Source organism: Astatotilapia calliptera, chromosome 23 (genome assembly GCF_900246225.1).
Source record: "Astatotilapia calliptera chromosome 23, fAstCal1.2, whole genome shotgun sequence".
Classification (NCBI taxonomy): Eukaryota; Metazoa; Chordata; class Actinopteri; order Cichliformes; family Cichlidae; genus Astatotilapia; species Astatotilapia calliptera.
This window is the reverse complement of record NC_039323.1, coordinates 39828161-39845468: the sequence shown is the minus strand read 5'-3', so window position 1 is coordinate 39845468 and position 17308 is coordinate 39828161. Positions and strand designations below refer to the sequence as shown.

Genomic DNA, 17308 nt, shown 5'->3' with positions numbered 1-17308 from the left:
GTCTTTTGTTGTCTCTGTCCCAAATGTTCTGAAATGTGTTGCATGTATTAAAAGAAGTTGGACTTTACCAAAAAATGTACTATGTACTTATAAACTTACATTTATGAAAGCTGAACAAACATTGATATACTTAACTTTTGTAACAGTGAAAGGCGATCTGTTTTTATTGATAAATATATATGTTTGCATTACTGTTATTTGGATTGCCATGTTAGAACGTAGCAAACAACATTGTTTGTTCCTCTATGGTTTCTTATTTTTTACAAATTTAAATGTTTTTTGTCAAAAGATTAATAATTTCATATTGAGGTCAGACGGTCAGCAGTTTTGATGTTTTTGCAGAGATTTTATTTTTTGCAAAATAGCACAAGTAAACATTAAAAGTAGTTCCTAAATCAAGGCATTTATTATTAAGGCGGCCATTATTATGGCCCTGTGTGGAAAAAGTGATTGCCCCCTAAACCTAATAACTGGTTGGGCCACCCTGAGTAGAAACATCTGCAATAAAGCGTTTGGGATAACTGGCAATGAGTCCTTTACGAGGTGGTGGAAGAATTTCTGCCCACTCATCTTTGCAAAATTGTTGTAATTCAGCCACACTGGAGGGTTTTTGAGTATGGACCACCTTTCCAAGGTCACAGCACCTCAATCAGATTCACGTATGAACTTTGGCTAAGCCATTCCAAAGTCTTTATTTTGTTTTACTTAAGCTGCTTAGAGGTGGACTTGTTGGTGTGCTTTGGATCAAGTGCACTTCAGCTTGTGGTCGTGAACAGATGGCCAGACATTCTCCTTCAGGATCCCAGAAACTGGATTCTGTTCATCTTGACGTTGCATCTCCAGACTGAGAGATCTCAATTACTTTGTTTCTTATTTGCTTCTGAATTTCCTTGGATTGCGCCATGATGTGTAGTTTTTGAGGATCTTTTGGTCTACTCTACTTTGTCAGACAGGTCCTATTTAAGTGACTGATTCAGCACAGGTTTGGCAGTAATCGGGCCTGGCTATGACTATGGAAAAATTGTATATTTTTATTGATAAATGCAAATATTTTATGTCTGTTATGTGCATTGCCGTGTGGAGAATATAAGGAAAAAAATTGTGTGGTTTACATTGTTTCTTCCTCTTAGATTTCTTGATTTTTTTTTTTTAAATTGCAATAACTTTATGTTAATTTCAGTGCACTTTCACATTTCTTTAAATTCAAACTACAGTCCTGTGAATAACTAGAAACACTTCTAGCAGCACGAATGTGAGGTAATTGTTTTCTGCTTGACTTTATCAGTCTCTCATATTGTTGTGGAGGAATGTTGGCCCACTCTTCATTACAACGTTGCTTCAGTTCTTTGAGGTTTGTGGGCATTGATTTAAGCACAGCTCCCCGAATGTCCCAGATTGAGGCCTGGACTTTGACTGGACTTTGCTTTTCAGCTATTCTGCTGTAGATTTGCTGCTGTGTTTGGGATCATTGTTCGACTGCAAGACCTAAACTTTACCTATTAAACAGTTAACTCTGTATTTTACACTTTATGTGAATATTGTTGCAGATTTCAATTATTAATGTTTTTATAACTTTGTTCTTTCTTATATTTAATATTATACAATATTTATACTTCATGTCTCTGTCTTCTTTTGAACACTCCAGCACAGCATCACTATAACTTTGTCCTCACTGACAATAAAGCTGTTTTATATATTTCGTTGCAAATGTTTCAAGCAATTTGTAGCTGTATCTTAAGATATTTTGTTAATAATATAGTATTTTATATTGTTTTTTCCCCATATTTGAGAAATATTTAACATGTAAAAGTCTGTTTATGTACAATTTGGTGATATTAGCCCTGATTATTGGAGGAACTTGTACATGAAGCAGATTTCTGAGACTTCAGATTTGAAGGTTGTTGTCATATAATCTAAATGATGGCAGATTAACGTTCCCTACCTCTGTCCTACAACCACAGGACTCCTTTGCATTCGACTGATAGAAATTTCAAGCTCAGTGTTAATGAAGATTTCAAAGGCCTTAGTGCAGGGGTAGGGAACGTCTAAAACCTGCAGGGACGCCCTCGAGGCCTGGAGTTCCCTACCGCTGCCTTAGTGTGAAAGGAATGAAGCTGTAGCGCCTCCCAGTGGTTGAAAAGAGGTACACAAGAGGTTTTTGCAATCAGCTGGGACAAAGGTACATTATGAGAATAATATCTCTGACAAACCTCTACCTCAATTAAAAGATGCATTTTGATTTACATGAATGCACTTCATCTTCTCTGCAAAGGCTACACAACCTTCTTTGCCATTTGAGTGTGTCCAGTCTAGCTGAAACCAGCTCATTACTGATGGCATAAAAACGATCTGTGAGGTAACATTTTTACTGTCATTCATTCCTGTTGAAAACTTGTCACGTGTTTGCTTAGGTTCTTCTCAATAATCCTCCCGTATCCTGTGTAAAAACTACCCGAGCTTAAAGTATACAGACTGCCGGGAGGGGCGAGACGGTAGTTCCATGTGTCATTTTCTGTCTCTCTCTCTATGTCGAGTCTGCGTCTTAGTGTGATGGTTTCTTGTTCCTGTTTTATTGTGAAGGTCTGCGTCTCATGTGAGTGTGTTCAGTTTTACCTCTGTCTCGTCTTGTTGATTATTCCCAGCTGTGTCCACCACCTGTGTGTAATTCCCCTGTGTTTCTCTGTGTATTTAAGTCGTGTCCTCTGTCATTGTAGTTGCTGGTCCGTCTGTGTATCCACCATGTCGCACCCGTGTGTTCTCCCTGCTGGCCATCTCCTCTGCTCGTTCTTGTCCAGGTTTGTGCTCTGTAGTTTAGTTGTTTCCAGTCTAGTTTAGTTCCTGCTCCATTTGCTGTTTGTCCATATTTATTTTTGTGTTCAATAAACCACCTTCACTTCTCCACTACTGCCTGCGATTGGATCCTCATTTATTATTTTCACACGGCTCTCCTTACCCGCCGTGACAGTACGGACCAGCCAGATATGGATCCAGCGGCAGTCACCCCACCTAGGGAGCTTCAGGAGGCCGTTATCGACTCTGCTTCTAAATTGATTTACCAACTGTTAGAGCATGAGGGAGAAGCGTCTCTTTACACTGTGGAAGCCAACCTACAACACCTTATTTCCAGTTACCCCTGGTTATTGGACTCACTGCATCTGCTCGTACAGAATTTTTGTTCTTCACGAGCTTCACCTACACCCCCCCCGCCGCTACCGCTCGCCTGCTCAGTGATATCATCAGTGACAAGTCAGGTGATAGAGGCTAATGCAAAATGGTGTTTCAGTGAGGCAGAATTTATTATGACAATACATTTTTTTTAAATACTCAGTATGAATTAAACAGGTTAAAGGTCAATGCTCTGTTGTAATATATGATATGATTGACAGCAGCCCAGCAATATCAGTAAAACGCAAATTAGCCACATGGTGCAATGTAAGGAGCTCTGTGATTGGTTAGGAAAGGACAGACTGGCTACCTCGATTTTTCTTCACTGCACATTGATCCATAGCTTTGCTCTGTAAAGGCTAACAAAGTGCTTTTGCTTTACAAAGACATTCAGCGTCGGTATTCACTCTTTTAAAATGCCACTGAACACTGGAGTGAAATGGAGCCCTGATCCTCAGAGTTTTATTGTTGCTAACATTTCTTATAGATAGCACAGATAGTGCCCCACTGCAGTAATCACTCATGTCTAGATATTCCTGTTAAAAGGGAGTTTTTCCTCCCCACTGTAACATGGCAAACATAGCAAACGGATAATCCAGCTGAAGCTTCAGACAGTGAAACACTGCCATCTGCTGGACTCCAATAACAAAGACGCTGCTTTGACGGGTGAGGGAGTTTCAACAAGTCTGCAACGACTCAAGCATCAAACTACTAGGGGTGGGGGAAAAAAATCGATACTGCGTAGTATCGCAATATTTTGTTTGCCAATAATGTATCGATACAGGGACAGCAGACATCGATATTTTGTTCCAAAAACTTCCAATCCACCAGATGGTGCGGTTGAGCTTTTTCTCTAGTGAGGTCAGCAGAGGTTAGGTCAGCACATGGGAAAATTGATCAAACAAAGATGGAGGAAGAAAAAGAGATCAGAAAAGCGCCATCTGCGTTTAAATCAAACGTCTGGACGTACTTTGGATTTTTTAACAAGGATGGAACAAATGAGATGGATATGACACACGGGATTTGCAAGGTGTGTCGTATGAAAATAAAGTACTCTGGGAATACTACGAACATGAGGGCCCATCTTACACGGCACCATCCAAATATAGCATTAACCGCGGACGGGAAAGCTAGCTCTGAATCAGCTCCACTGAAAAATCAACCAACGCTGGACACTCTTAGCTTAGCAAAGCTATCTCCCAATTCAGAGCGAGCTAAGAAAATAACACAATCTATCACGTACTTCATCTGCAAAGACCTGCGTCCTTACAACATTGTGGAAAACGAGGGCTTTTCTTACATGATCAAGACGCTGGAACCCAGGTATGTGATACCATCACGACGTTTTTTCGCCGACACAGCCGTACCCAATCTCTACATAGATGTGAAGCGTAAAGTTGAGGAAAGTTTGAGCACAGCAGAAAGGGTTGCATTAACTTGAGACGCATGGACCTCGCGGGCTGTGGATTCATATGTGACTATAACAGCTCATTATCTCACAGCGGACTGGCAACTGCTGTCTTACGTTCTCCAAACTCGAACATTACATGAAAGTCACACCGGAGCGAACATTGCAAATCTCCTGCAAAATGCAGCACAGGAATGGGGGATTGCCGACAAAAATCTTGTGGTTGTCACCGACAATGCTTCTAATATGACAATTGCCACTCAGCTAGCGGGATACCTGCATGTGAAGTGTTTCGCCCATACGCTCAATCTGGCATCACAACGATCCTTAAACCTGCCTGCAGTAGCCAGGGTCTTGGGGAGAGTGCGGCGCATAACTGGGTTTTTCAATAGAAGCACAGTGGCAAACCACACTCTGGAGCAAAAACAGAAAATGTTACAGCTCCCGACTCACAAGCTCAAGACCGACGTCTGCACGAGATGGAACAGTGCTTATGACATGCTCCAGCGTTTCCTTGAACAACAACCTGCAATTTGTGCAGCGCTGCTGTCTCCCGAAGTCAGAAAGAGTAGCACATATCTTTACTCTAAATAAGACGGATATTGGGAACACTGAAGAAATTGTCCGGGCCTTGAAGTCAATGCAAGTCGCGACTACTGTGATGTCTGAGGAAAAGAATCCTACTCTGTCTGTCGTAGCACCGCTGCTAGCACAGCTGTTGCACAACACCCAAGACAACATTGGTGACACAGCACTGGTCAGAAACATCAAGCAAAGTATCAGTCAAGATCTTAAGAAGAGATATGCCAGCACAGTCGAGAGGAACACCCTCTACACAGCATCAGCTCTCGACCCACGCTTTAAAACCCTGCCATTCCTGTCACTGGAGGAAAGACAGGAAACCTATGCCAGAGTGGTTGCTGAGGCTATAACCCTTCAGGTAAGCAAACATTCTGGTGTTATAATTTAAATAACTTACAATATTAGTAGATCGGTGATATTTTTGTCATATTGGTAATATTCTATTTAACAATTAAATACATTAATTATAATTTGCTAACATATTACTGCATACTAAAAGATATGAAATATTTATTTTCTCCCTCTCTCTGTATGTGTGTGGGTTTTCTACAGGAAGAAAAGAGGCAGCAGCCCATCTGTGAGCCAGAAGCCCATGAACATCATGAGAAACCCGACGAGACTGAACAAAATCCCAGACCCCCTCTCATACCAGCCAAGATGAGGAAGTCTCGTGGGTTAACAGACTTGCTTGGTCAGACTTATGGTGATGTTGGAGCCCCACCAAAATCATTATCTGCCACAGCTGAGGAGGAGGTGAAAAGATACCAGGAGGTCACATCACTGGCACTCACAGAAGACCCACTAAGCTGGTGGAAATCCCATGAGGAAGTCTATCCTTTCCTGGCCACGCTGGCAAAAAGATATCTTTGTATCCCAGGCACTAGTGTCTCGGCTGAAAGAGTCTTCTCAACCGCTGGAGACATCGTCACAGCAAAACGGAGCACTCTGACTTCAGAGCATGTTGATCAGCTCCTTTTTCTGAGCAAGAATGCTGACATTGCTTCACTGTCCAAATGTGTTTAACTTTTTAGGGCAGCAACAAACAGGACAGTTTACTTATTTTAATTTAAGAAATGTTTTATTTTATTTAAATTTAAAACTTTTTTATTTAATGTAAAATTATATTTTATTATAAGCTATAATTGTACCAGATAGTTACGTTCAGTTAAGTTGGTTACTAGACTGTTATACAAACCGTTCACTTTGTCAGCAATAAAACTGACTGACATGAGAGAAAGACTGAGTGTGAGACTTTATTATTAAAATAAAATGAATAATGATAAAGTTTACCTTTATGGACAAAATCTGCAGTAGAAAAAATATGTGATAAATCACAAAATATTGTATTGCAATACCCAGAATATTGCAAAAATATATAAAAAAAAAATCGCAATAATATCGTATCGTGAGTTAAGTATTGTGATAATATCGTATCGTGGGGTGTATGGTGATTCCCACCTCTACAAACTACAGAACTATTATAGCGGACATGGTGCTCTAATGACTGCTTCATTAACGCAGGTCAGAAAGGATCAAACATATCAATAAATTATAAAACACAAAACGTCTCTTATTGCCCAGGGCACAGGAAGTGAGTGACCACTTAAGTGTGTTCAACAGGAAGCTAAAAGTTGTTAGCTGTTAAAGTGTTCAAAAAACAGCAGGAGCTCGGTGTGAGGCCACAGTGGGCCAAAAAACACACACAAGATGACCTCCAGCAAGGACAAAATGTATCTGGACGTCTCTGTGAGCATGTGTCTCACTGTGTAAGTGTAGCACAGTGTCTGTGTGTGCATGGCTGGGCAAGAGAGACAGCACAACTGAAAGCCAGCACTCAGACGAGGACCCTTTTGAATACAAGCGTGCTGATCCACACAGGTGTGTACACAGGTGTGTACACAGGTGTTCACAGACACAAACTACACCTTTCTTGGCTGCTGCCTGAAAGCACATTGTGCGCTGTCGATCTTGCGTGCTGTAACATAACATCTAATATTTGGTATCTACTGTTATCTACTGTTAGCTGTTTTATTGTGATGGTGCTATATTTATTATGTTGCTCTTTCTTGTTTGTTTTCTCTTCTGTTTTTTCTTATCTCCATACAGGTGATCCAGGTGTTTTGTTTGTTTTTCTTTTTTTCTTCCCCCCTTTCTCACCGTCTCTTCTCCCCTCTATTTTTTTTCTCCCCCTCTCTTTCTTTCATTCTTTCTCCCTGTCCTATCCCCCAGTCATGTCTGTCCCATCTGTAACAACCAAAAATCAAATCAAATAAATATATAATTATAATAAAGGTCAATCAAATGGCCCAAACACAAGACCGTGATGATCCAATTGGTAAAGTAAAGCCGCTTGGCATCTTTCTTGGCCTTCAGACAACAATTCTGATGGCTAAAGATCCAAACGGGACAGGCAAAAAAAAAAAAAAAAGATGAGTCAGTGAAGCAAACTGATCAGCTGTCTTATTGTGTCTTTTGTGTGTTTGGTTTTGTGTATTCAATGAACCGAACGCCGTCTTTACTGCACGAGGGTGTGACCATCCACATCCTTTCATCTGTCCACTGTCAGCCAATAATTTTATAAAAATCTGGCCAAGTCTTCCAAGTGTGCGTGCTTTTCCTTCTGACCAGATGCAGATTTCTGTACCATCACTTTATTGCCCTTATACTGTTCAGCACACAGTGTATGTGCGCTAAAACAGAAACTGTTTCACTGCTTCTTTGTAGTGGCAGGTTACAAAACATCATAAGATGCTGAGTGGCCATACAAGATGGAATTTGGTTAGCAACAACTCTCTGAGGCCTTTACTGTGAAACACAACGCTGTCTTATCCGGTTAACTTCAAGATTTAATGTGGGATTTTTTTGTAATCCAAGACATAATGCCAGGTCAACTCATGCTTTGAACCTAATCTGCTCCAGAGCAAATCATGTTCCAAATGTGAGATCAACAGGTAGAAAATCACCACCTACTAACCAGTAAGACCGAAAAAGAACAAAATAAATAAAATCCCCGATCCTGGAAGATCCCTCAGACCACTGTGTGCAGAGAGTAGGAGGGTGTAATGTCTTTGTCTTTCCATGATGAGCAACAATAATGAACATAGATTCTCTACAACAACTTTATTGTTTTGGAAGTATTAATATATTATCCCAAAACTTCTACATTTAACCTTTTAATCAGACCAGCAAAAATCTAGTATTGAATTTTAGCAGCAGTCATAAAAATTATTTGCTAAAAGCATTTTTGCAGCTGAATATTTTAAATTACAGTTAACTTTACTTTTTGGCTGTTTTACCTGTAAGACATTAAAATAACATGCTAAGGTTTAATAGTCTATATGGAATACACTCTGAGGCCTGGGCAGTGTTGTGCTAATAAGAGAAGGTTTGTGTGTGCAGTGAAACAGTAATTTTTTGTATTTCACAATTTATTGATATGTTTGATCCTTTCTGACCTGCGTTAATGAAGCAGTCATTAGAGCACCATGTCCGCTACAATAGTTCTGTAGTTTGATGCTTGAGTCGTTGCAGACTTGTTGAAACTCCCTCACCCGTCAAAGCAGCGTCTTTGTTATTCGAGTCCAGCAGATGGCAGTGTTTCACTGTCATATGACGGCTGTCTGAAGCTTCAATATGATTGTTCGTTTAAATTAGATCGTTTTATACAATAGTTTGTGTTTGCTAGGTTTGCTATGCAACAGTGGGGAGGAAAAACTCCGTTTTAACAGGAATATCTAGACATGAGTGATTACTGCAGTGGGGCACTATCTGTGCTATCTATAAGAAATGTTAGCAACAATAAAACTCTGAGGATCAGGGCTCCATTTCACTCCAGTGTTCAGTGGCATTTTAAAAGAGTGAATACCGACGCTGAATGTCTTTGTAAAGCAAAAGCACTTTGTTAGCCTTTACAGAGCAAAGCTATGGATCAATGTGCAGTGAAGAAAAATCCAGGTGGCCAGTCTGTCCTTTCCTAACCAATCACAGAGCTCCTTACATTGTTGCGCTGGAGAATAACTAAATATAATATAAAGATGATATTGAAAATAATCTTTTGTAGAGTCACTACTTAGTGGGCAGAGGACAGTTATCACTTTGCTGGATGCTTTAAAGTCGCATGTTCTGTATTTGCAGATTAACAGGATATTAACAGATTAACAGCTTTCATTAGACTTCATATGATAATCAACAGTGAAGTGTTTCTCTTTCAGTGTTTATTCTTGCTCATTGAATGGTCTCTGTTCAGATAATATGCTGCACTCATCTCATGTTTCTTAAAATACGGCATCACTTGTCCAGCTGTCAAACTCTGAAAGAGTTACAGTTTCACCACTGAGCACTTTGAATGGTTATTCTTTTATTTAAAAGCACTTATTCTAGCTGCATCATCAATACGACAAAAACTGTGACTTTAGCAAAAGTTTATCTAAAAATATTTAGGGGGAAATGTTCCTACACCCCTCATGTAAACGTTACACCTCCAAAAGGGAGAAATAATCAGAATAAGGCGTAATCATTGTCTTGATAATAATGACCATGAAAATGAAACTAGGCCTACCTTTAGTTCAGCACACTCAGTGTTGCATAAAGACATGCGAACATGCCATCATCCATTCTGGAGCCTACTTTTAAAAAGAGCGAGCTGTTTATTCTGGCTGAGTAGCAAACAGAACCAACCATGACAACCTAAACTGGGAAAACACTTGGAAACCTTGAACACTGGGAATATGGAGACACAGGGGGTAGGTGAACAGGCACTCTGACAAAGGACAGAGGAAAACAGAGACAATATATATAAGACAAGAAGTAACACAGACACCCTTTTCGGTGACAAAAAAGAGAAAATATCCAGTGAAAGGCAGTTCTCTTGGAAAAACTGCCTTATTGATGTCAACGGTCAGAGAAAAATGTCTGATAGGAAGGCAACCGTAGCTCATACAACCATTTGTTGCAACCAAAGAATGCAGAAGAGCGTTTTGGTCAGCTAAGAACAGGAAATTGAAGCTACAGTTCTCAAAATTTGACATGAGAAGATTGGATAAATGTTGCCTGGTCTGATGAGTCTTGATTTCTGCTCTGACATGCAGATGGTCGGGTCAGAATTTGGCATAAATAGCATGAAAGGATGGATCCATGCTGCCTTATGTCAGCTGTGCAGACTAGTGGTGGTGGTGTCACTGTGGGGGGAAGGGGCGGTATTTTTTTGCTGAAACGTTACATAGTGAGTGTGTGTGTGTGTGTGTGTGTGTGTGTGTGTGTGTGTGTGTGTGTGTGTGTGAGTGAGAGAGAGAGAGAGAGAGAGAGAGAGAGAACAACTTGAAACAAACTGCAGCAATAAGGGCAAACTAGTGCACAGTTATGTTTACGTGAGCGTTATTTTGTATGCATTTGTACAGTTCCATAACTGTGAGAATACATTGATAGCATTTAACTCTAGTAACAGGCATTTGTACCAGTAAGCATGAAAAAGTAGGGAAAAGAACTAGTATGTAAGCACTGACTAGTACTGTAAAGTATATGTGTATATAGGTCAATCGTGGCTCAAGAGTTCGCAGTTCATCCTGTAATTGGAAGGTTGCCAGATTGAGCCCCGCCTCCGACAGTCTCGGTCGTTGTGTCCCGGGGCAAGACACTTCACCCGTTGCCTACTGGTGGTGGTCAGAGGGCCCGGTGGCGCCAGTGTCCGGCAGCCTCGCCTCTGTCAGTGCGCCCCAGGGCAGCTGTGGCTACAATGTAGCTGCCATCACCAGTGTGTGAATGTGTGAATGACTGAATGTAGTGTAAAGCTCTTTGGGGTCCTTGGGGACTAAGTAAAGCGCTGTACAAGTACAGGCCATTTACTGTGCATGTGTTTATGCTCAAGTGTATGAATAAATTAGTCAGTTTTAAACAGTTGCAATTTAAACAGTAGAAGAGTGGCACTATATTTATATATTTATAAAGAATTTCAAACAACAATTAATTGATGCTCAAAGCAGGTTTATTTAATTAATATCCAGATTTCCAATTAGTTCCGAATTCATTCAGCAGCAAATCACATCACCAGTCACTTCAAGGCTGTATGTATTATTGTAAGGTAGACCCTACAATAATACATACAGAGAACCCAACAATCATATGACCCCCTATGAGCAAGCACTTTGGCGACAGTGGGAAGGAAAAACTCCCTTTTTACAGGAAGAAACCTCCGGCAGAACCAGGCTCAGGTCGGGGCGGCCATCTGCTGCGACCGGTTGGGGTGAGAGACTGAAGACGTTTGTTGTAGGTCTGATTGAAGGACTGATGTGATGGTAAGTTGTCTGCTGCTCCGCTTTGAATATTGAGAGATTAGTTGATGGATTTCAAGCCAAATTGTGCCCAAGTTTAAGACCACATTCATTGCTTTTTTTTGTTGATGTTATTGTTTTGGGCTTTTTTTCCACAAGAATTTCTAGCTCCCCTAGAATTCTGGCCACCCAAACGATGATTGCTGCTGAGAGAACACAAGGTTTTGTCCCCCTGTACTATTCATGTCAGTGCAGGGGGTTCTCCTTGAGAGGCCAGGGTGGAAAAAGGGATGCTTCAGAACCTCCGAGGGTGTTATGCGCAGATTTGCATCCAAGGCCAACATTTCTTTGATTAGCCTTACAAATAATGTTTGGCCATTTTCCGGTCCTCGCCTAACTTTCAGCAGTTTTTCGAGGTCATCGAGACGCTTAAGTTTTATATATCGAGTTTCTTTAGATCGATAATCTGTCTCGTATTGAAATTGTTCTTGGGTCTTAAATGTCCAGCGCTGTTTGTTGTAGTTATCCTCGATGAAGTAGCAGTCAGTGTACAAGCCAGACTCTAGAAGATGATCTGGTAGCTGACCCTGGGTTTCAATTATGAATTTTAAAACATCATAATCGTCTTCCCCAGGATAGAGAGGCACCCCTGTAGCAAGCTCCACAGCTACCAGCCCCAGAGACCACATGTCGATTGCTTCGTCGTATGGAATGCCAAGCATAACCTCAGGTGCACAATAACCAATTGTCCCCACACGGTCACCAGGAATCACTGCAGAAGCAGGACATGAGAGGCCAAAGTCTATGAGTTTGACTTTGACGGGAGACTCACTGTGGTTCAGCACCATGATGTTTCCAGGTTTGAGGTCAGCATGCACTATTCCCACAGAACCCAGGTGGAACAGAGCATTTGCGAGCTGATGCAAAATTGGCCTGAGTTCTCTCATTGGGAGACCTCGGTTATTCCGGTCCCCAATGTAGTCCCACAGGCTTTGGTCGAGCAATTCGAAATTCAAGCAAATGCGCTGTCCATCGAGGAAATAGTCGTTCCATTCCACAATGTTGCACCTGTCTGGATCCAAGCGTCGTAGCTGCTCCAGGATGAAAATTTCCAGTTTTGCCTGGAGCAGAATTTCAGGGTCGCTCTTGTTGACTTTAATAGCAACGGTTTTGTTGTTTTTTGTATCGCGACATCTGGTTACTAAACCAAAGCCTCCTTCTCCAAGGAAGGCCTCTACCACGTGGTGATCTCCTAAAATGGTCCCTTCCGTTATTTGAAGATCATCTTCAGAGGCAGATGGGTTGGCTGAGGTGTTGATGTCTCCTTTTTGAGGAAATTCAACTGAGTTTTGGAAACTGCAGCTGAATTTTTGCAATCCATGACTTTTCCAGCTTGAAGGCTGCTGAGAGAGCACAAGGAGTTCTCCCCCTGTACTATTCATGTCAGTGCAGGGGGTTCTCCTTGAGAGGCCAGGGTGGAAAAAGGGATGCTTCAGAACCTCTGAGGGTGTTATGCGCAGATTTGCATCCAAGGCCAACATTTCTTTGATTAGCCTTACAAATAATGTTTGGCCATTTTCCGGTCCTCGCCTAACTTTCAGCAGTTTTTCGAGGTCATCGAGACACTTAAGTTTTATCGATCGAGTTTCCTTGGATCGATAATCTGTCTCGTATTGAAATTGTTCTGGGGTCTTAAATGTCCAGCGCTGTTCCTTGTGGTTATCCTCGATGAAATAGCTGTCAGTGTACAAGCCAGACTCTAGGAGATGATCTGGTAGCTGACCCTGGGTTTCAATTATGAATTTTAAAACATCATAATCGTCTTCCCCAGGATAGAGAGGCACCCCTGTAGCAAGCTCCACAGCTACCAGCCCCAGAGACCACATGTCAATTGCTTCATCATATGGAGTGCCAAGCATAATCTCAGCATACCATGTCAGCCGTTCCATTCCACGATGTTGCACCTGTCTGGATCCAAGCGTCGTAGCTGCTCCAGGATGAAAATTTCCAGTTTTGCCTGGAGCAGAATTTCAGGGTCGCTTTTGTTGACTTTAACAGCAACAGTTTTGTTGTTTTTTGTATCGCGACATTTCGTTACAACACCAAAGCTTCCTTCTCCAAGGAAAGCCTCCACCATGTGGTGATCTCCCAAAATGGTCCCTTTAGATATTCCAAGCTCATCTGAGCCGAAGGATGGGTTGGCTGACATGGTGTAATGTGTCTGTTTGCGCTGTGAATTGGTGAGAAACAAAACTGAACTTGTTTTGGTTTCTCTCGTAAATTGCTCTCAAAACTTCTCAAAAGGGTTTTAGTTGCTGCAGGTCAACGTCCGTTAAGCATAAAGTAACAGGTGAGCGCTCCTATTTATAGGTTTTGGATCAAAGCAAAGTTATGACATCAGAAAGGATCAAAGCAAAGTTATCACGTCACAAGCGATCGAAGCGATTCTAATATGTGCGCATGCGCACATATGAGAAGCGATGGAAGTCATGTCAAGCTTCTGTATATAGTCATGTCGTAGATTTCGGAGCAAACAAGAAATTGAATTGGATTTTAATATTGCAGTGCTTGGATTTCGGATTTGGTGCTTAAAACTTCTTGAAACTGTAACCGTATTTCATTCACCACAAAGAACTATCTGATTGAATAGTTTTCTTATCAGATAGAGAAATAAAACGAGTCGCAAAGTCTAAAAGCAACATTTCTCTGCCTGGGCTGTACCTCTGCACGTTAGTCTGTTTCAGTGTGTGACCCCCCACCCCCTCCCTGATCAGTCGGGGGTGAGTGCGCTAATGTGCCTGGAGGCCGTTTTAATGAGTGTTTGCTGGAAAACGAAAAATACAAGAAGGATTTGTACGTTTTCACAACGGGGGAGTTTGCGTAAGTACTAGTAAATAATTTTCTCGAGTGTGTACGTTACACATGTTATTTGTTTAAAATTGGTATTATTATTTTGCTAGCTAGCAAACTCGCGGGATAAAGGATTGAAGTGCACTCAGTGCGATACAATACGGTGGCGCTATTCTAACAGTTAGTTATTGCAGGGTAACTTGTAGAATATGCTGTGAATTGAACCAAGATTACACAGCAGTAGCAGTAATACGAGTTACTTCCCTCAAGTGAAAGCGTTAAACGTTAGCCCGATGCTTAACTAGCCAACGTCAGGCTTTCTGATTGAAGGCTAAAAGCGACGTTGTCACCAAGTAAACAGAATATTGATGATATTTTTGTGTATCGTTTGAAGGATATAAAAAAAAACAACAGCAATAGAATAATATTAAACACAAAGTGAACCCGTCTTCCTTCATTAAATAGGTTCTTTTAGATGTTAAGGAGGAATTGACTTAACCAGGCTGGCGGAGAATGAAGACAACCGGACACCTGCAGCAGATGGGGGAATCAGTGAACTTTTATTGAGACAGAGACAACCTCTCAAACAGCTCACATCAGGAGATTCCTCATATTTGCTGTGAGGATGGGTATATATTCTCTAAAACTTACAGGAGGGGGTTGTGAGGAAAGTGCTGCATTAGCAGAAAAACAACTCCATAAAAGGAAATCGGCCTTGGGTGTTCTAGTCTCTTCGCTTGCAGATATCTTTCGCCTGCAGGATGAGGCGATCGCTTCTTATCGCTCTCAAGGCCAAAGTCGTGAGCACACATTTTTATTACACAGTTGCACAGTAACTTTAAAGCTGAACAATATTTAAAGCTGAATAATGTTTGATCAAATTATATTTTCTTCAAATCCCCCTTTTGACCCATCTTAAATGGGTCAACACAAAAAAATAAGTAACATTCAAAGGAACACAGAGACGTGTCGAAGCCTGGCTCGAAAAACTCCTCGGGTCTTATCATTTGTCTTTATCTGTCATTGCAGATGAGGAGAAAAGAGTCCAGGCACCACCCTGCCCAGGGGTCGGCTGCAAGCAGTCTCGGTTCCCGATGAAAGCAGTAACAGCTGTCCTGCACACACGGATACAACGAGTTAGTGCAACCAGGGTAGTGACACAAAATTAACAGTTCCTGTAACTCAGCAACCAAAAAGCATAAGTAATGATAAAAATGTGGAGAGTACAGAGTATACTATAATAATGAGAGATATAAACGTGAAAATGTGAAAGAATAAATCAACCGTAAAATAAACTCAGAACGGTAACTGCTAAGGACATTCAAAAGTGAATATGGTAAAACGTGAGGAAGGGGTGTGGAATAAAACAATTCATATCCAGTGGTGGGAGTACACATTCGCTCAGGCTTAAGTCCGGAGACCCTGAGAACATCGCTTAACCCTCACAACCCGACCAGACACAATTCAACCAGATATATCCTTCAAGAGGAAGTGGGTGAGGGAAACAATTAATAACAAGCCTAATACAAAACACCACAGAGAAACAACCATTCTAGAAGCATTTAAACAAGAGAAAGACGATAATGTTCGTCACCCTCACGATCAGAGTTTTCATCATCCGTTGGCGAGGAGGTGGGAAGTTGACTAGCCAATAAAGGCATCTGCCGGGCGAGATCCTTATCCTCAGGAGTGAAAGCTGTAACAATCAGTCTCTGGAAGAGGGATCGAATGCATGGAATACAACAGCAACCGCAGGTGACTAGGATAGCAACAAAAACTGAGATGGAAACTAGTATGGAAGCTACAAGGGCCCTATATTTGCCAAACATGTTAAGCCAAGAGTCCCACATGGCAGTATCAACGCCCGAGTGTTCCTTCATTTTAACAGTAAGAGCTGTGAGACCAGTAATAGCTTTAGTGAGGGAACCATCAGGAGCTGTGTTATTGGGGATATAGGTACAGCACTCCTGGCCAAAAAGGCTGCAGACTCCGCCTTTTTCTGCGAGGAGAAAATCCGTTGCGACCCTGTTTTGGAAAGCCATTAGGGAAGTGGCAGATAACTGTGCATGCACAGCTTCAAAACCATCTCGAGTGTAATTAGCCAACAGTTGCACATTAAAGTGAATGTAGTTAATTCTGTCTACATTCGCATTTATTTCAACCATCCAAAGTATCGAGGCCCATCCTGCTTTAACCTGGTCTCGCAGTTTATATTCATCGGGGACCCCACGGGGTATACCTACAGCATCAATATAGGTTGGATTATGAGCTGAACCTGGGATTAGAGAACGTTTAGAGCGGCGTTCAGAGGAAGATGGGAGGCCAACTTCGTGTACTTTTATAGAGAGATCTACTGGAGTGACTAAAACAGGTAAAATAAGAGTTATGAGAGCGCAAAGACCTGACGCATCCCGAGGGAAACCATCATATAACTTGTTATTGCCACACCACCACCACAAATCAGCCCTAGCCGTAGGTCGGAAGTTTGGTTTCATAACCGTCATCTCAGTGCACCAAGAAGAGTTCAAGCTACCTAGTTTTACTGCATTGCCAGTCAGGTTAATACAAGTGAAATTGTTCACAGCTACATCTGAAGAAAAGAAAGGTGGTTTATTAGAGACCGAGCGTTGAGTTTTAGGAAAGTGGTTTTCCAGATATGAGCAATGACCTCGTTTTGTATTGTTCATAAGGTGCAGGAGGCATGCACTATTGACTGGCGCCGGTACAACTCGTAAAGTGGGGCGGGCTCCCATACATACTATGCAGTCGGAAGCCGTCTTGTCAGCAGCTTGTTCAGCTAGTAGTAACCAGTTGTTTGTTGCTCCAGAAATACCGGTTAGAATTTGGAAGAGGTCATCTTTAGACATTTTATTTGTGTCTACAATGCGTATTCGGCCGTTTCTCCCCCCGTTTGTATATGTCACCGGGGGGCCATTAAAGGTGGGGTTATCATCTTTAACTACAGAGCTTGGAGCTGCACCAACGCTAGGGCATATTTCCATTTGCCAATACAGGGCGGTGCGATCAGTCCAAGGGG

The 17308-nt window shown here is 41.7% G+C and overlaps 2 protein-coding genes across 2 annotated transcripts; one reads left to right on the top strand and one right to left on the bottom strand.

The window, feature by feature from the left end:
- Window positions 1-5234: 5234 nt before the first annotated feature.
- Window positions 5235-6178, top strand: LOC113016554 (zinc finger BED domain-containing protein 1-like). Its single transcript, XM_026159455.1, has 2 exons — window positions 5235-5513; window positions 5708-6178. The coding sequence occupies exons 1-2, from the start codon at window positions 5235-5237 to the stop codon at window positions 6176-6178; spliced, it is 750 nt and encodes a 249-aa protein (XP_026015240.1).
- Window positions 6179-11350: 5172 nt separating this feature from the next.
- LOC113016470 (homeodomain-interacting protein kinase 2-like) lies at window positions 11351-13765 on the bottom strand. The gene is made up of 2 exons (XM_026159314.1): window positions 13379-13765; window positions 11351-12482 (listed from the first exon to the last, which is right to left on the bottom strand). The coding sequence occupies exons 1-2, from the start codon at window positions 13628-13630 to the stop codon at window positions 11595-11597; spliced, it is 1140 nt and encodes a 379-aa protein (XP_026015099.1). The 5' UTR covers window positions 13631-13765; the 3' UTR covers window positions 11351-11594.
- Between the last annotated feature and the right edge of the window lie 3543 nt (window positions 13766-17308).

Bases quoted from the DNA above. Each gene is read 5' to 3' on its own strand.
- LOC113016554 (XM_026159455.1), top strand. From the start codon at position 5,235: ATGTCTGAGGAAAAGAATCCTACTCTGTCTGTCGTAGCACCGCTGCTA. The intron at 5,514-5,707 runs GTAAGCAAACAT...GGTTTTCTACAG, and splicing joins CTGAGGCTATAACCCTTCAG to GAAGAAAAGAGGCAGCAGCC.
- LOC113016470 (XM_026159314.1), bottom strand. From the start codon at position 13,630: ATGTCAGCCAACCCATCCTTCGGCTCAGATGAGCTTGGAATATCTAAA. The intron at 12,483-13,378 runs ATCGTGGAATGG...GACAGGTGCAAC, and splicing joins TGGATCCAGACAGGTGCAAC to ATTGTGGAATGGAACGACTA.